At 41.9% G+C, this 20,035-nt stretch overlaps 2 protein-coding genes across 2 annotated transcripts; both read right to left on the bottom strand.

Moving 5' to 3' along the window:
• Positions 1 to 10,880: 10,880 nt before the first annotated feature.
• On the bottom strand, positions 10,881 to 12,027 carry LOC127754209 (uncharacterized). The gene has a single exon (XM_052279701.1). The coding sequence runs from the start codon at positions 11,936 to 11,938 to the stop codon at positions 11,213 to 11,215; it is 726 nt and encodes a 241-aa protein (XP_052135661.1). The 5' UTR covers positions 11,939 to 12,027; the 3' UTR covers positions 10,881 to 11,212.
• Positions 12,028 to 15,407: 3,380 nt separating this feature from the next.
• On the bottom strand, positions 15,408 to 19,354 carry LOC127755716 (probable LRR receptor-like serine/threonine-protein kinase At3g47570). The gene is made up of 2 exons (XM_052281389.1): positions 16,546 to 19,354; positions 15,408 to 16,467 (listed from the first exon to the last, which is right to left on the bottom strand). Exons 1-2 carry the CDS (start codon positions 19,352 to 19,354, stop codon positions 16,043 to 16,045), a joined length of 3,234 nt encoding a protein of 1,077 aa, XP_052137349.1. The 3' UTR covers positions 15,408 to 16,042.
• Positions 19,355 to 20,035: the final 681 nt, after the last annotated feature.

Genomic DNA, 20,035 nt, shown 5'->3' with positions numbered 1-20,035 from the left:
ATCGATGTACGGTGAAGGGGCAGTGAACGGCTGAGGGACACCAATGCATAGAGGAAGAGATTGTTGAATAGTCTTATATTGGTTGTGAAAGGACAATGGACTAGGAATATATAAGTGAAGAAACCTCTATCTTATTGGTTAACTTTTGGTGTAGGAAAGACTCTTTAGGATCCTACAAATTACATATATTATTCAAAGAGAGCTATGGATCGGACGTATGATATTTGACCAAATATCGGGCTCATGTCTGACGTCTCTTAGACTGGATGGCGCGTATGCTACACATTAAAAAAAAATGGTCAGAGCAATTCTCTGACAACTGCTGCATGGATATGAGCTACCACGTACGAACCCCTCTCTCTCTTAGGGCCTGTTTAGATCCCTGCCAAAAATTTTACTCCATGTCACAGTTAATGTTTGAACACATGTATGAAGTATTAAATATAGGCTAAAAATAACTAATTGCACGGATTACGACTAATTGGTGAGACGAATCTTTTAAGCATAATTGCTCCATGATTTGACAATGTGGTGCTACAGTAAACATTTGCTAATGATGGATTAATTAGGCTTAATAAATTTGTCTCGAATTTTACTGACGGATTCTGTAATTAGTTTTTTATTAGTACCCGAACACCCCATGCGACCATATAATATCAGATGTGACACGACAAAACATTACACCCCAGGATCTAAACACCCCCTTACCAATATTTTTAATAAAACTTTAAACTATTTTTCCTTCTGAATTACTTATCTTATCGACGATTTGATTTCACCATTATATTCATTACAATTAAATCCTTACAACAAGATCTCACGTGATTATATTTATAATAAAAAATACAAATATAAGTATATTCTTTATTGAAATATTTCTATATTATACATGAAACAATGAATTGTAATTGATGAAACATTAAAAAGTACTTAATGAAACATCCAAACAACACCCCGTTGAACAATTATAAATGAATTAGTGAAACATCATAAGATATTGAAACATCCAAATAACACGACATGCAATATTTGTAAATAAACTAGTAAAACAAAAAAAATATGTATTATGTTGATGTTTGATGTCGCGATTCCGGTATTTGCATGGTATGGGGATCGTTAGTCCTAGGGTATATGCGAGACTGAGGTAAAAGAGACGGGGACGAGGATTTTTATACAGGTTCGAGCCCCCTGAATTGTTAGGTAATAACCCTACATCCTGTTGGTCGAAGCCGGTATTGCTCTTATTCACCATAATCACACCAGTACAATATTTGGGGTAGCCTATCTAACTGTTGTCGACATGGCGGTCTGAAGATCTGACTCGTAGTCGATAACAGGGTAGTCTTCCTCCTCGAGTTCGTGCCCGGCGAGATCAAAGATAACACTTTCATCTCTCTTGACAGTATCCGGAGACACCGTAGGAAACTAGCCATGCTTATCCATGAAGTCAATATCCGGCGTCTTGTCTTGGCGTATGTTGGCTTGTATATTGATCTTCTGTCTTGATCTATCTTTCCGTGTCATCTATGATGGGTGTGTGGATTGTCATGTCCCCTCTCCTCCTAGGGGGCCTTGTATTTATACCCATAGGTGTCCCATTGTCCAAGTAGAACTAGGGAAACCAATATGGATACAATCCGAGTAGTTCTTGTCGTTTCCATGTAGAACTCTGGTTGTCTTTCCTTATCCGGAACTCCTCCTATATCTGCAGGTTGTTTCCGTATAGGACATGGTATGTGGTGGGTCCTGCCGAGATTTAGTCAACTACTATTAGGTATGTGGTATCCATAATCCTGACAATAGCCCCCGACTTCAATGCAAATGAACGAGTTCATATTCTCAACCGCAGACCTTGGAGGAACTGTTATCGAGCTCATGTGACCGTTCTCGGTGAGTTCAGAGATAATGTTAGACTTCCTTTATCAGCCTCGTGCGGGCACCTAAAGGGTTTGTCTGAGTCAATCTCCAATGCCAACCAAGAAAGTACAGAACATGCGACTAAGTCTCCCGTCTTGCTATAGTCGAGAATTTAGATTGAAGTCAAGAAATTTTATCTCGGCGGGTACACCATTTCTTCATTCCGTATTCCTTGTCGAGATCCACCAACCGTTCTCGAGTGTCGAGAAAGCGCAGAATCTGCGACGGAGCCTTGTCGACATTTGTCGTAATCGCCTTAGTCGATCATGGTGTAGAACCATAGAGACATGCGGTCTTTGATAATGTCGAATAGAATTTCTCTGAAATCAATACTCAAAAAAGAATATTAGATAGAAATAGCCCCCGAGCGAGTGCTCAAAGGGTAACATGTTATAGAATGTATGGAAAACTAAAAATGAATTAGGTTTACAAACCAATGTTTTGTATATGAGCTTCTACTCTTTTACCGACTTCGACCAGTCAGTTTGTTGAGTTATATACTCTCCCTAGCCCCCAGCCTTGTTGTCGGAGAATCGTTCTCGGATGATAAGGCTCTTGGACCTTTGACCTGCCTTAGTTGAACAAGCACTGATCCTAGCCCCCAGCCGTGAAGTTGGAAAATCCATTTCCGATTACACGGCTTGTTTAATACGCACGGCGAGAACTCTTACATGACCAGATCTTACATGGTCTTTCGTCTCTGAAGGATCCGACAAAGCCTTATCCGCTTTGGGCGTCCCCAGCCGAAGTTCCCTTAGGTTCCTCAAAGGCTTTGTCAAGACGGCGTAAAGGGACATGAGGATAGGTTTCAACGCTAGGTGTCTTTTGTGGTAAGGGATATCTGGGTAAAACACTTGGCGATATTGTGCACCTGATATCAACTTTGTTGAAGTAGAGGTAATGGGAGAATCGCTACACCACTGGTCAAGAACCAGGTAGTAGTCGTAACTCAACCACTAGAAGTAAATGTACGAGAGATCGCTACAATTGACTGGTTGAGAACCAGTCCGTAGGTGTCTCTCGATCATTTGAAGTCGTGGTGCAAGGACCGCTGCGTTATTGCTGTAGTCGTACCTCGACCATCTGAGGTTGCGGTGCGAGAGATTGCTACGTACTGGTTCGAGGACCAGCGAACGTGTAGAGTCATCTCTCGAACACCAATGGAGGTTGTGCTGCGAGAAATTGCTACGTACTGGTTCGAGGACCAGCGAACGTGTAGAATGATATCTCTAACACCAATGGAGGTTGCGGTGCGAGAGATTGCTACGTACTGGTTCGAGGACCAGCAAACGTGTAGAATTATCTCTCGAACACCGATGGAGGTTGCGGTGCAAGAGATTGCTACGTACTAGTTCGAGGACCAGCGATCATGTAGAATGATCTCTCGAACACCAATGGAGGTTGTGGTGCGAGAGATTGCTACGTACTGGTTCGAGAACAAGCGAGCGAGTAGAATCATCTCTCGAACACCAATGGAGGTTGCGGTGCGAGAGATTGCTACGTACTGGTTCAAGGACCATCGAATGTGTAAAATTATCTCTCGAACACCAATGGAGGTACTAGAGTTGGTTTATTACATGTGCGTCTCATGTGGCCAGCATGACTCACACATCCAACTTGTAGCATATCCGGATGTCCGTTCGCAGTCATGTCGGCTAATCAAGCCGATGACGTTCGCGAGGAATTATCCGTTAATAACCTTTTCTCGAGTAGTCCAGCCATGGCCGATGCTATGAGATAGGTCGTCGGTCTTCGTTGGCAGGTTGGGCGTGACGACTCTGCATTTGTCGAGATCGTTCTCGATAATGCGGTGTACTCGACCACAACCTATTCGAGTGCTCAATTGTTCCTGAAAAATATTTTCTAGAAGACAAGATATATAGCAGATAATATCGAGTATATACTCAAAAAACGGCATGGATCTTCTAGCATTATCAGGATATAACGAGCAGATGTAAATATCAGGCATTATGTAGACCATAAACAAGCATGATTTATACAGAAGAAGACAGAGCGAGCCCCCAATGTTAGACCGTAGTCGATTTAACATCGGGGACACTCGCACAATAGATATTGTATAAAAAACATGCTCTAGGTAAACATAATAAATTATAGATCTGACAATGCTGTATAATCTGAATAGATACGATAAATTGCATATAAAATATTGTGTACCTTTGTAGATACATGCCGGATGTATCTACGAAATTAGTAGATCAATTTGAAAAACCAATCTACCAATTACCTCATTGCGTACTCGTTCGACATCATATGATCTGACATCTTTTGGTACGCCGCGTATCTTGAGGCTTGGTCGATCTCGAGAGATCGAATTGTTGATGACGATGGTTCCGATCTTGTCGGGGGACATACTCTGGTCGGGTTAGATCTCTCCCTCAGCCGAAGTCGTCGAGTAGCTTGTTGTTGGAGAATCCGTCTCTTAAACCCATCTCGTCGAAACCTTGAAGCACCAAAGCCCCCTTCCTGGCGCGCCACTGTCGACGTTTGATGTCACGATTCCGGTATTTGCATGGTATGGGGATCGTTGGTCCTAGGATATATGCGAGACTGAGGTAAAAGAGACGGGGACGAGGATTTTTATACAGGTTCGGGCCCCTGAATTGTCAGGCAATAACCCTACATCCTGTTGGCCGAAGCCGGTATTGCTCTTATTCACCATAATCACACCAGTACAATATTTGGGATAGCCTATCTAACTGTTGTCGACATGGCGGTCTGAAGATCTGACTCGTAGTCGACAACAGGGTAGTCTTCCTCCTCGAGTTCGTGCCCGGCGAGATCAGAGATAACGCTTTCGTCTCTCCTGACAGTATCCGGAGACACCATAGGGAACTAGCCGTGCTTATCCATGAAGTCGATATCCAGCGTCTTGTCTTGGCGTATGTTGGCTTATATGTTGATCTTCTGTCTTGATCTATCTTTCCGTGTCGTCTATGATGGGTGTGTGGATTGTCGTGTCCCCTCTCCTCCTAGGGGGGCTTGTATTTATACCCATAGGTGTCCCCTTGTCCAAGTAGAACTAGGGAAACCAATATGGATACAATCCGAGTAGTACTTGTCGTTTCCATGTAGAACTCTGGTTGTCTTTCCTTATCCGGAACTCCTCCTATATCTGCAGGTTGTTTCCGTATAGGACATGGTATGTGGTGGGTCATGCCGAGATTTAGTCAACTACTATTAGGTATGTAGTATCCATAACCCTGACATATTAAATCACCCAAATAACACAATGATATAGACTGAAACATACATACACACATATATATATATATATAAATAATATATATATATATATATATGTATATATGTAAGAATATAATCAAATACAATGATATAATCGGATTATGAATCAGATAAACAATTTTGAAGAAAAAGATATTTAAAACTTGTAAATAGAGTAACATACATGCATGAGTAGATGCGTGGGAAGGAACATAAAGAGATAATATTATTTCTGCAAGCGTCGGTGTCCGATTTTCCGTTCTCCGCCAGAGAACCGATAACAAGCATTTCCGATATTATTCATGACATTATTGTTTAGGGAAAAAACCTTTGCTTCTAATTTTTAGCGTCTCTGTTATATGTATACTTTTATAAAAGTATTTTTCAAGACAAATATATTCGTATAATTTTTACATTTTCAAACACAATAACTTGAGAGTTATTAATGATTTATATTCCCAAGATTTGACTTAACATTGTCCTAAACGACTTCCTTTACGAGTACGGAGGGAGTATGATAGATTGCAGTGATAAGAGAACGACAGGAACGGGTGGATATTTAATACTCAGTCCAGCCATAAATATTTCAATGTTTTAAGATATAATTCTACTTAACACAATTTCAAATATTAGAATGAATATCAAAACCGATAAGTTTATGATATTACAGTAGTGCTCGTATTTTTTTTTTCATTTGTCGGAGGTGTTAAAAACTATGGAATCTGATTCTTTTTTTCTTTGTTTCTGAATTAAACTAAATATTTGAGAAATTACTGGCGTTCTTATTTTAGTTTACTTCAAACTTTATATGCCCGGATGGTGTAATAGGCTATGTGGGCTTGAAATCTTAATATTTATGGCTTATTCTTATATGCTTTCTTAACACATCACATTTTTACCTCTTCCCCTTTTAGCCATTGTGATATTTGAAAAATAATTAACCATTGTGATATTTGAAAAATATCTTCCCTTTTTTAATTTTAGAGGAGTATTAATGCAATCAACTTGAATTAATGGGTCAAGGCCTAGCTTTGTTCAACAGCACAACGAGGGAAAAGGGCCAATGTCGCATTATTTTATTTTAGATAAATTAACTTTGACTCCCTTAAATATAGGTCAAATCTGATGCGCATATCTCAAACACAATACCTTACCAACTATCTTCACAAATTTTAACAATTTGACCCTTTACAAAAACTTATTACAAGAATAAACCGTGTCAAAAACTTATTTCAAAAATGAACAGTGACCTCAGCGCCAATTCCGATGGTGCTAAGATCCAACATCTCAGCGCCACTAATTTTAGCACTAACCTCCGTCCGAGATGTTAGCCACATCATCAAGGGTCAGCGCCACTCTTATCGGCACTAACCTTTGCAAAGCCTAAAAAGTTGTATTGGTGATTCCTACTTGAAATGTACTAGTGCAGTGGTTAGCTCATTTGGTTTTTAGCACTAGGTCTTGGGTTTGAAGCCTTGAGCATGTAAATTTTTTAGGCATATAACAGTTGGTAGGAAAAAATATAGTTCGAACCTTAGACCTTTGCGTTGAAGGAAACATACCTTCTATATTTGAGGGCGCCCGAGTGGACTTAATCCTTTTATGTTGGCTAAGATTGATGCATTAAGTGGGCTTTTCGGGCCCAAAGCCCATTCTAATTGTCCAACTGCTTCCCGTTTGGAAGCAATGCCCCGTCCAAAAGAAATAAGTTCACTTTGACTCCCTCAAGTAGTGGTCAAATCTAATTATATCACCGAACCACGATACCAGATATTTCGAACCCCCAACTATTAAAATTGGTGCAATATGACTCCCTCGACGATTTTGGAGGGTGGTTTTGCTGATGTGACGCTTATGTGTATTAGAATTAAAAAAAAATATGAGCAGGACCCATTTGTCATTCGCACATATATAATGTGAGCCCACTGACATGTGGGGCCCACATGTCAATCGTCTTAATTCTTCCTCCTCCCTCCCTCATCTTTCTCTTTCTCTCCCCCTTTCTCCTCCCCTTCGGTGGGGCGGCGGTGGGTGGGCACTGCGACGACGACGTGCGGGCAAGGGCTGGAACAGCAGCTGTGGCGGGTGGCGGCAGCCTCAGCCCGCACGCCAAGAACGCTACCTGTGAGCTCAGCGCCTACGACATCCGCGTCAACTGCATCTTGGGCGGGGGCCGGCGGGCAACGGCGGTGGGCGGGCAGCAAACGGTGTCGCTGCTCTGCGCTACCGCCAGGCGAAGAAAGCGGTTCGACCAGTCCATCCTCCCGACAATATAATTCCCAGTGATGGCATCGAAATATTCCCGATATATTTTACGATTACATATATAATCTGTAAGCACACGGATATACCTTGTAGCATTTCAACCGGAAGTATCCCAATGTTTCATATTTATTTAATCCCAAGAGAAGATACGATAAGAGAGTACCATGCTTATAATTTATATCACATATATAAATCAAAGTTTATGCATGGGTTAAACAATATTCAGGGGTAGAAATATGTGTCACAGAAAAAGTAACCATATTTCTCTTTAAAATAAAGTCATTTCTGTACTTCTAGTATATAGCCATTTTAATATACACTAACAAGTATACAATAATGTAGTCGATACCCCCTGACTATGCCCTTCGGGTGTTTTGAGAGACCACCCCTAATTGTCTAGTTACTTACGATAAAGCCGTCATGACCATCCAACCAGTAATGAATATAGAGGAGTACCCCACACCAGAAATTTATCTTAGTACTATATACCCACGTGGACGAATATTGAGCTGTCACCATCAGCGGCCCACCTCTACTGTCCCGTGGCATATAATACCAATTCATGATATCTAATAATCTAAGCACCACACTTACATTATTAAATACAACTCCATATCACTGCACCTGCAGCTGACATAGAGCAATCATCAAAAGGGAGTGAGCCGGATTTGGCCTAGAGCTTTGGAAAGGGATTTTAATTGACCTTTTAATTTAAATAATTGCTGAAATGATGTTTCATTTATTAAAAATACTTTCAACGCTCAAATAAATCTAAGAAAAATCCTGAAAATACTTGGGCTCACAATGTATTTAAGAAAAATTATCTAGCTCAATTTGACGTTCAAATTTTTCATAGAGTTTATTCAAACACTTACTTTAATTATTAAATAACTTCTAAAAATTCCTTTTTCACAACAATTTATAATTTACGCGATTTTTAGAGTGTGACAGTTTGTAAGCCCATCCACCCATAAGTCTACCTTTTGACAGATTCCAATTGATTGTTCAGTTGTTCTCCGTCGATTCTCTTCCATTTATGTAAAGATCTCTGCAAACAAATGCATTGCCAAGTACAAGTGGAACTAGATTATTTTTAATAAAATATGCATTGCAAGCATAGATAGATTGACGGTCGAAATCGGTCTATAACGACCATTGACACTCCCCCGCATGCTCCGTCGCCACCCGCCCACCGCCACCTTAGCCAGGGAATAAAGCGGTTGTCCAGGGTGCCGCTCCTGCGAGCAGCGTGGATCGACCAAGCACAGCTGCCACGGCCAGCACACGGTGGCATCGTTGGTGAGGACGCTCAACGGTGAGAACGGCGGGCCGTCCCCGTCAAGGTTCGACCAGTCCATCCTCCTATTCCACACGCTCCGCCGCCGCCCCGACCCCGCCCGTCGCCATTGCTGATCTGGTCCCTGCTCGCCACGTACCTCCGATGGGGAAAAGAAAGGGGGAGAGAAAGAGAGAGAGATATGAGGGAGAGAGAAAGGAAGGAGGAAGAATGAAGAGGTCTGACATGTGGGCTCGCCATGTCAGTGGGGTCCACATTATATGTGTGAATGACAAATGGGTCCCATTCATATTTTTTTTAATTCTAATACACATAAGTGCTACGTCAACTCCAGGTGGAACAAAGACCGAGTCAACACCGCCACGTATGCGCTACGTCAGCAAAACTGTCCTCCAAAACCGCTAAGGAAGTCAAATTGCATCGATTTTAATAGTGGGGGGTCGAAATATCCGGTATTGTGGTTCATGGATACGAAACAGATTCAACCACTAGTTAAGGGAGTCAAAGTGAACTTAGGCTCTGTTTAGTTCCCACACAAAAACTTTTCACCCTATCAGATCAAATTAACGGACACATGCATGGAGTATTAAATATAGACAACAAAAAAAAACTAATTACACAGATTGTGTGTAAATTGCGAAACGAATCTTTTAAGCCTAATTGCGCCAATGATTTGACAATATGGTGCTACAGTAAATATTTGCTAATGACGGATTAATTAGGCTTAATAAATTCGTCTCACGGTTTACAGGCGGAATCAGTAACTTGTTTTGTTATTAGTCTACGTTTAATACTTCAAATGTATGTCCGTATATCTGATGTGACACACCAAAACTTTTCACCCCTGGATCAAAACACACAGCCTTATTCCTGTCCAAAATGCTGGGAGCACACGGTACAAACATTAACAGCCACCACACAACCCAAATCCAGCATTAGCTGACGAACACACCTGATCAAGATCAATAAATGCAGGCACAAATCGGTACAACCGTACATACAGGCCAACAAACCGGAGCCATTTTCACGCAACTTTCCATCAAAACTCAAACCACACATATAAAGTTAGCCAACACCGTCAAGTATACTTAAAAACGGAGCTAAGTACAAAAGCCAACAAACAAACCGTGGCCACCCGTACAAACCTGCCGGCCTGAAGAACAGCAACTTCCATTTTGGACGGTGCCACAGAGAAATTCAACGGGCGGCGAATAAGCACCAGAATAAAAAGGGCATCCATCCAATCCATTCATCCAGTGATGAAAGCAACGACAGTAGACAGAGCACCACATAACTCAACACACCAGCATCCAAAGAAACCATGAAAGCGAAACTCCTCTTTGTGCTTAAGTAGCTCCCAAGAAAAGAGCATCTCACATTATTCTCATGTGCCAGTAGTAATAATCCCTCCGGTTCCATGATTCTTGCGTTTCGGACAAGTTTTAATTTTAGTTTGAGGGCACTAGAACATTTTGGTTAAGAACATATACATTAATAAAATTAAATAATAGTTACCTATTTTTTTTCATGCGTTATAATGAAAAATCATACTCAAAGATACATTTTGAAGACTGTGTTTTGTCCAAAATTATTGAACCAGAGGGAGTACCATACAAGTACTACTAGGAGTATCCAATTATAGGTCCTAACTAACCAACCAAAACAAGAAAGAGATCACCACAAAAGGAGATGACCACAAAAAGGTTTCTCAGCACAAAAAGAGATCACCGCAGAAAGGCTTCCTTCCCAGATAACCGAGACAGTTGATCTTTGATGATGACTAATTGATTATCCAACCAACCGGAACAAGAAAGAGATTATCACCAAAGCTTTCCTGGATAACCTAAGAGTCCCAAGACAGTTAACAGCCTGGTCCCTGATGACCAATGGATCTTTCCAATTGACCAAGTAAAATTTACCAATTTTGACGAGGGCATATGACCAAGAATGTATGCCTATCTAAAATTGGGAGGACTAGTCCAAAGAAGACTATCAAATATATATGCCTAGTTAAATCACGCAGCCGAAACTACAAACGAATAACATTTCTAGCTCGGATGTTAATTGTTTGGTTCAAATAGGGTAATAATCTCATTCTCATGTCCTGACCAAAGAAAAAAAATGTTGTGCTAAACAGAAGCAATCAAGACTTAAAGAGTTGTACTAAATATTCACATTGTTTCCACATGCCACACATATTTACACTAGACTGACATATATTTACATGGAACAAAACCAAACGCATGATCATCACATGGAGTCATGGAGTGATGGGCATACCAACATTAACATTATTGTTTTTTTATGATCATTATGCTAACTGGGCTGACTAAGCATATATGTTGAGCATCTCCTAATCAACCTAAAACCCCTACTACAGAGAGAGAGAGAGAGAGAGAGAGTAAAAATGCATATGTAAACCTCACCAACTAAAAAAGCAGAATGACCTAACTGATGATGAAAAAGAGGAGCCATTGGTTGTCTCACTGACTAGTGGGACCCCCACAGGTTCCACACCTTCCAGCTCAGCACGCCCCATCCCCGCCGCCTCCTCTCCTCCTCCACCACGCCGCCGTCGCCGGCGCCGGCGACGGCAGCGGCGGCGGTGTTCTTCATTTCTTCCTCTTCCTCCTCCTCCCCGTCGAGAACCGATTTTGGTGGTGAGGCGGCGGCGGCGGGGGCGGAGGTCTCCTCCTGGTTGGTCGGTGGCGGAGGTGGCTGACCGGCGGAGGCGGCGGGCGGCACCTTGGCCTTGGCCTTGTCCTTGCCGCTGCGCTTCTTGCGGCGGCGGGAGGAGGCGCCCTTGCCGCCGCCGACGACCTCCTCCTCCTCCTTGCGGGCGAGGTGGTCCTCGAACGCCTCGATGGCCCGGTGGATCGAGTCGCGGTCACGCTCGGGGGACCCGTCCCACCGCGACCAGTACGCCGTGTAGCACCCGAAGCAGCCGCACCCGAGCTCCGGCGCGTGGTGTCCCACCCTCCCACTCCCTCCTCCTCCTCCACCCTTCCCCACCTCCGCCTGCCCCCACCTCGCCGCCGACGACGACCGCATCGACGCGAGCACCAGGTACGCGAGCACCTCCTTCCCCTCCGCCCCGAGCCCCGCCGCCATCGCCACCACCGCCGCGGGCAGCAACCTCATCAGCACTGCCTCCGCCGTCTCCCCACCCGCCGCCGCCGCCGGCGACGGCGAGGGGTGCACCTTGCCCTTCCCCATTTCTCTCTCCCCCAAAAGCTTCTCGACTCTTCTTCTCTTCCGCTTTTCTTTTTTCTTTTCTCTTTTTTTTTTTGGCTCTCTCGCGTTTTTTTTGCGGGGTTTTTTCTGGTTGGTTTGCTTCGGTTTTAAGCGAGGTTAGGTGGGGCCCACGCATTTTAAATGTGAGAGCTACTAGAGTGGATTAGGTGTGGCGGGATTTTCTGCGGCGGTGTGTACGGGGTGGGTTTGGTGGGGTCGGTGGGGCGCGTGTGGGCCGTCGGATCGGAGATGGACGGACGGGATCGATGGGAGGGAGGGGCGGGGGATTAGTTAATTGGAGTGATTAATTAATTAGTTATGGAGGGTTTAATTAATTAGTGTTAGTCATGGCGCAGTTACTTGCTTTGGGCTTTCTTTTTGTTTTTTCTTTCTGTTTGTTTGTTAATCGGGACCATTCATCACGAGTGGTTAAGTTTAAGTATGCGACGTGGTTAGGAGATCAAGGAGGTCTGTGTGATGTGAAATCATGTGATACGATTGGATTGGATTGGGCTTTGGCCGGAGATTTTTCTTTTTCTAATTTGGATTACGTTGATGGCTAGTTGTTTCAGATAATGTTTTGTTTTAGGCTGAGATTTAAACAGCTTCTCGGTTAGGCTACTTTGTCTATCATGGGCATATTTATCGAGCAGCTAAGTTTTTCCTCAAAACATTTTATTACTTACATATTTTTCATAAAAAATATAATTTCTCTATAAGTTTTCAATAGTTACCTAATATTTTTAATTTTATGTGGGCTAAAAATCTCAGCATTACCTCACAAACGAGCCTTAGTATTTTATTTTCTTTGCAGCTTTCTGTATTATGCAAAATCGGATCAGTTGTTTGATATAGTCATATCATATGAAATTTGTTGCGTATATGCTAGGAGTGGCCATCTAGACACATGAAAATTGGTGATGTCTATTATATTCCTCGTCTGCTATGAAATGAAATATTTTCTTTTAGCAATTTTATGGGAATTATTCTGACATCCGTGGAAATTATATTAAAAAAATACTCTTTTTGCGTTGTGCTCTATTGCTAATCGGGAATTCGGGATCACTTGTACGAGTTAAAAAAAACTTTCGACGTGATTAGGAGATCAAGCACTGGTATAATACGGTTCGATTATTGGCTTGGCCGGATATTTTCTAATTTGGATTATGTCTAGCTGTTCTGATCACTATTTTATTCTTAGCCTCTTTCTCGGCGTTTTGTATTAATTGCACAAAACCAGATAGTATGATATATAGTCATAAAATAGGAGGATTTTTTTTTGCAAACAATAAAATAGGAGATTGATTGTATATATGGGAGGTTGGCTACATACAATTAATAGTGTCTATTCTATTCTTCCCAACCTCCTTTAATTTGGACTTAGATTTAGATTATTGAGCAAATTATTATTACGACTATCAACTTGACTATATTCATAAACTTAATTTTTAATAAATAAACATAATATCAATGGAATAAAGTTTCTAGACAACATTTTCTTAAGGCTGGAACAAATAATCCATTAGTATAATTAGGTGAACAAGCTTAAATACATGCGCGGGTTTATATGTAGGGAAAGAAAGAGATTCCCTTATAAATTTCTGGTATTGTTTTCTACTCTCTCAATTTCATATTATAAGTCATTTATTTTTTTTCTCAATAAAAATTTCTTAAGTTTGACCAAATTTATAGAAAACTATATTTATATCTTTAATACAAGACAAACACATTATAAAATATATTCAATGTTAAATTTAATAAAATAAATTTGGTGTTGTAGATGTTGCTAATTTTTTTATAAGTATTTTCAAACATAAAGAAATTTTAAAAAAATTTAAATGACTTATAATATAAAATGAAGAGAGTAGAAGCATAAATATTTATAGATTATTATCACGGAAACCAATGTCCCAAGAGCCAAATAAACCGGTTTTTTCTGTGCGGCCCATCATGGCCCAAGTTTCCCTCAGGTCTGTGTGTGAACCGGCCGAAATGCGCGCCGTCCATTCCTCATCCGACGGCCCACGCGCAGACCTCGCCACCCCACATCGACTCGTCGCCGCCGCCGGAGCCCCCGCCGTGGCACCACCGCCCTCCGCCGCGCTCGCCGGCCGGCCGGCCGGCCAGAATCACCACCCCCACCACCACTGCCGATCGCCACCGCTCGACCGCTACAGCTCGACCCCGCATCCAGGAATAGCCGGCGGCGCCTCGGGCTGCATGAACCCCCGCCACATCCGCTTCGGGCCGCTCCGCCGCCGCCGCCAGTGCCATGGATGGCCTCGTCGTCGAGCCGTGGTCAGCTCGTCTTCTCGGTTGATCCGATCCGTGAGTATGCTATGCGCAGCAGCGCCCATTAGTTTTTCTTTTTTTCAGACGTTTTCTCCCTCCTGTTTAATAAGAAAACAGGTTCCGTACCAAGATTCTACAAGTAATTTGTGCGAATTAGAGGTTAACGTACCAAGATTCTACAAGTAGTTTGTGCGAATTAGAGGTTAATAATGGCGTATGGTTTTAGGTAATCCCTTCTGGAAAGTTGAAATTATAAACTTCCAGTTGAATATGAGACAGCCAGTTGCCCAGCTACGTCTTCCTGCTGGAATGCGTGAATATTCTGTTGCAGCAGAAGAGGGGAGGACTAGACAAAAGCAATATTGTTCACTCTTGCAACGAATAATGGTGAAATGAAATTTGTTTGTTTTACTTTTCTGTGTCTTAACTTTGTATGCCTGTCAAGTGTCAACTAACTCAGAACAAGGCAATAGGAGTTGAAGTATTTCCGAATATATGTATAGCCGAGTTTGGAGAATATTTGGTTCATCGTTTTATGATCTTGACATTGTGAGAGGTGATTCTATGCTTGTGCTGCACTTTCTTGCACTAATTGTAATTTGTAAAACAGCAGGAAGAGGCGGATGACTACTAATTTTAACCTTTTCAACTGCATTGAGATCTGTACAATTGGTTTTCCGGTGTAGCTTTTTGAGGGAAGTATATATCAAAACACATAATGAATCCACCTACCAAGATAATATTGCTAGGAAGGATAACTAAAATTCACTGCAAGTGCTTTCAATTTCACTATTTCTTCTGTCGAACCACTATTTATTAGTACTTATTAGATCACTACTTATTATTTTTTGCAGTTTGGTGTCTCAATTGTACGTACAGATGATTTAGTTGGGATGTGAACTTCTGAGAAGCAAGGGGAAAAATTGTAAGCCAAGCTGGCCTTAATAGAGTTATGATGGATGATTTCCCCTTTTGTGAGTAGTAAATTTACTCTCTGCTTATAGTACACATCTGTATTACCTTTTCCCCCCAAACAGGAATAGAGTTGGATTATTATTGTATCAAGGAAGGACATCAAGTATAGGTGTCGAAAGTTAGATGATTACATGATAACCTCCTTGTGGAGTGACACTGCATTACGGTAAGTAAACATAACCATTTTCCGTTTTTTCCCATCAAAATGTTCCTTTTTCATCTTCTCCACAAATATTTTTTTCATTAACATATATCCCTGTAATTCCTGGAAACAGCACGTTTTACCTACTGTTTTGTTATTAGCCATAATAAAATACATAAGCACATAGGAGCAATTTCTTCTGTGTTACAAATCGAAGTGATATCATTACTTTCTTTTTGGTTTTATTTTATTGGGTGGTGGGGGGAGGAACCATCCTGTGCTCAATGAAAAGTGCCCATACATTATCCGGTAGGCACTATGTGCTCTATTTCTCCATAATCAATACAACTACCCCCTTCTAGCATTGTGGTCACCCATTTTGCCTGTACATTACAACACGTCCCAGGTAGCATGGTCACAAGGTCTGTCGAATGCATAACATCACGGTAGTGAAAAAGACAAAAAGAATTGCACAAATTGCATCGATAAAGATTGACTTGCATACAGTATATTGCTGATTTGTTAATAAATAAAAAATCCAACAATGTTAAATCCAAATTCAATTTTGCGTTCGCCCCATGTGCCGGACCAATATTATTGAGATGAAATTTCGTTTCACCTTGTAGAATAGGAAAAGGGATGCCAAAGCCCCATTGCTAGGTGTGTTCTATGTTTTGTCAAGCACTGGCTAGATTAGTGACATCACTGCACAGTTCTAGATGCTCCTCATTTCCTCTTACATGGCTATCCCTTACCCTGCGCAAATCTGCTGCTGCATCTCTGATCCTCATCCTCTCTGTTGGTGACTGTCTGCTGCATGAGAGAGCTATTTTCATGACAGACAATATGGCATGGTTCATATGTTCCATTGCATTTCTTCCAGGGGGCAAATTACTTGTATAAACTCCTTCAATTGACAGTAGTATTGGATCGACAATCTTCATAAGAATCCCTGGAAATGCGTTCTCGACATGCTTCTGCAAGGTTAACCCATCTCTGAACATGTCATGAGTAGGTACCATGCCTGTAAACAGCTCGAGGATGATAATTCCAAAGCTGTACGCGTCTCCACAGGGAGAAACTTGCCCGCCTTCCCCATACTCTATGTTGCATAGACAAAAATAGTGATTTTGCATGCAGTTTCGTTCACAAGATTAAAATATTAGAGAAAATGACTTACCTGGAGCGACATATCCAATCGTTCCTCGTATTCCAATAGAGCTCTTTGAATTAATCGGTTGTTCACCTTCTGAATCAGCAAGAATCTTTGCAAGGCCGAAGTCACCAACATGAGCAACTAAATCTTCATCGAGAAGAATGTTTCTTGGCTTCAAGTCACAGTGAACTATGGGTGGATCGCAGTTGTTGTGCAAATAATCTAGTGCATCAGCAACATCAACAGCAATGTTCAATCTCTGCATCAGTGTCAAACCTCGTGGTGGCTGTGATGCCGTCACATCTAGATGTAACCACCTATCCAGGCTCCCATTAGGCATGAACTCAAAAACAATGGCCTTGAAGTCATTCTGCTTTGGATCAGAGCTTGAACAGCAAGTTATGACATTAATCAAATTACAATGGCGGATCTTACTGAGTGCCTCACACTCAGCTATAAAACTTTTGGAAGAACCAGATTGTTGAAGATCAAACACTTTCACAGCAACCGTGGTCATCATACTTTTTAGCAGCAAACCACACTTATACACTGATCCGTATCTTCCTCTTCCCATCAAGCTGTTTGTGGCAAAGCCATTTGTTCCTTGGACCAACTCAGCATAAGAAACTCTAGGATACTTATCATCTATCAATTGAAATCCTATCGTCTTTGTAGATTGAGCTTTTGGTTTCTTTCTTAAGACAAAGATAGTAAGCATCAAACTTAAGAACAGAATGGTGCCAACAATTGGGATTACTACTCTGAAGACAAGATGACTTTTCCTTAGGCTGTGTCCCATGGACACTGGCGGACATGGGGGCAAGCCTAATTCTGGGATACCACCGCAGAGCCTCAAATTCCCATTAAACACGAACCCTGTCGTGTTACTGAACACTCCCTTTGATGGAACTTCACCATCAAGATGGTTGAAAGAGAGATCTAGATGGTTCAATGATGTCATGTTTCCAATGCTTCCTGGGATATGACCAGATAAGTTGTTGTGTGCAAGATACAATTCTTTCATGCCATCCATGAGGCCCAACTCTTGAGGAATCACTCCCGAGAGTGTGTTTTTGGTTAAATTCAGCAATGTCAAGCCCTGCAGTTTGCTGAGAGTTTCTGGGATGTTACTACTGAATAAGTTTTGGTCCAACCGGAGGTCTATCAAGCTTTGGCAATTACTAAGTTCATTAGGTAGTGGCCCTGATAAGTTGTTTCTGGATATGTACAAGTATGCAAGATTTGTCAAGCTGCCAACTTCAGGAGGAAGAGGACCAACAAAATAGTTCCCTGACAAAACCAGAGCATATGACAGGGAAGATAGGTTAAAGATCTCTCTGGGCAATGGTCCTGTAAATTTATTGCTTGAAAATATGGCTAGAGTTATCTTCTGCAGGTTCCCTAGGCTTGTTGGGAGAGATCCCTCAAGCATGTTGTTGGCCATGGAAAGACGTAGGAGCTGTGTTAAATTACCCATCGAGGATGGAATCAATCCTGTCAATAGGTTATTTTGAAAGCCCAAGAGCTGTAGAAAACTTAGCCTTCCCATGCTGTCAGGCAAGGTACCAGTAAATTGGTTATTTGAGAGTTCCAACCGATTTAGCCCAACCAGGTTGCTGATGCCAAATGGTATATTTCCTGAGATCTTGTTGAATCCAACATATAGTACTTGGAGTTGTGCTGAAAGGTTGGAAACAGAGGTTGGCAACACACCACCTAGCATGTTGTCCTGGAGGTCAAGAATACGCAGGCGTGTGCAGTTTGTCAAGAATGCCATGAATTTCCAGTCTTCAGCAGTAGTTGCTATGAGCTGATTTGTATCAAGTGAGAGGAAGTCTGGGCAAAGTGTTCCAATCTCTGGAGGTATGCTTCCACTGAAGTTGTTGAATGATATGTCGAGAGAATATATCTCAGTTGAATTGACGACAGAAGCTGGAAGGCTTCCTGTAAAGTGGTTAGTGCTTTGGAGGAGGTACTGGAGCTTCGGTAGATGAACTCCCAGTTCAGAGGGGAGCAAACCATGCAGCTGGTTCATAGGTACAGCGAAGCGACTTAGCGAGGAAATATTAAAGATGCTTGTCGGGATCATGCCTGAGAGGTGGTTTGCACCCAAATGAATGGTGTTGAGACTAGTGAGCCTGCCAAAACCCTCTGGGATGGTACCCTCAAGTTGATTCCTGTTAAAATATATTTCTTGCAGCGATGAGAGGTTGGAAAGGGAGGTCGGGATGGATCCAGTGAAGTTGTTCTTCTTCATGTGTATGATTTGGAGACTTGGTAGGCCTCCTAGCCAAGCAGGGATTTCTCCAGTGAGGTAGTTTGTGTGAAGAATGATGCCCTCAAGACTTGTGCAGTTCTTCAAGTCAGAGTTTATGTCACCATGGAGTGAGTTATTGGACAAGTCAAGAAGTTGTAATCGAGATAGATGGCCAATCGATGAAGGTATTTCACCATTGAGACTGTTCTGGCTGAGGTCTAGAATTTTCAGGAATGTGAGGTTCCCAATGGATGGGGTGATTGTACCAACAAGGCTCTCTGAGGAGAGGTTAAGCACTGTGGCCCTGTGCTTATGTTTAAGGCTGCAAAGCACACCTGGCCACTGACAGAAATCTGTGCTTTTGTTCCATGAAGATAGGACACCACTCTGCTTACTTAGGCCTGCCTTGAATGCTAGCAAGATGTTCTCATCAGTTGTGTTATGATATTCCATTGCCGTTGTCGACACTGATCGGAGCACATGCAGCAGAATCAACAGAAGAGAGGCAAACATAGTTGACACTGGGAAGCATGGAGAAAATGTTAGTTTGAAGTGAATGCAGCATGCTGTATTCATATGCAGCAATTAACATCAGTCCGAATCTCGCTACATGAATGAAGATCGGAAGGCATGGGGTATACGTGCTTCAAAGTTAAAGAAATTCTACTTAAGACAAAATTACATGCAGAATTGCAATTTGCACAATATGGATCACATACTCGATTTCCTGAAGAAAGCCTAGCTTGCTTTCCTGGTTGCCTGAAACAATCCCCACGTCACTGTGAAGAGGATGAACTGCAATTATACAAAGAACGAGGAAGTCTCTGTTCTTTTTTATTGCACTGTGATATGAACAGAAGACCTTGGTAGAGTGAATGAGTGATTGTAACATGTTTTGTCATTTCTGCCGACTGTGCAACATGAACAACGACGAAATGTATCAGTGTATTCACATGGATCGTAATGAAGTGCATCCACAATGAAAGTATTTAATTGCAGTATCAGTGTATTCACATGGATCGTAATGAAGTGCATCCACAATGTTTTCAGAAAAGTAGGGAGTATTCAGTAGTCGGCACTTGGATCATTGTGATGCAGATGAACTTGTAGTAGTTGGGATTATTGGAGCCTTTCACATTAAACTAGCAGGACACGGCTTCTGTTTGTAGAAATATAAACATTTTCTGAATCTATTTTTGTACCCATTCATTATTTTCACGGCTTCTGTTTGTAGAAATTAAACATTTTCTGAATCTA

This window comes from Oryza glaberrima, chromosome 11 (genome assembly GCF_000147395.1).
Source record: "Oryza glaberrima chromosome 11, OglaRS2, whole genome shotgun sequence".
NCBI classification, from domain to species: Eukaryota; Viridiplantae; Streptophyta; class Magnoliopsida; order Poales; family Poaceae; genus Oryza; species Oryza glaberrima.
This window is presented reverse-complemented; position numbering and strand designations above follow the sequence as displayed.

Coding starts and splice junctions, on each gene's coding strand:
- LOC127754209 (XM_052279701.1), bottom strand. CDS start 11,938: ATGGGGAAGGGCAAGGTGCACCCCTCGCCGTCGCCGGCGGCGGCGGCG.
- LOC127755716 (XM_052281389.1), bottom strand. CDS start 19,354: ATGAATACAGCATGCTGCATTCACTTCAAACTAACATTTTCTCCATGC. Junction 16,468..16,545: donor GATTGGATATGTCGCTCCAG/GTAAGTCATTTT, acceptor TATGCAACATAG/AGTATGGGGAAGGCGGGCAA.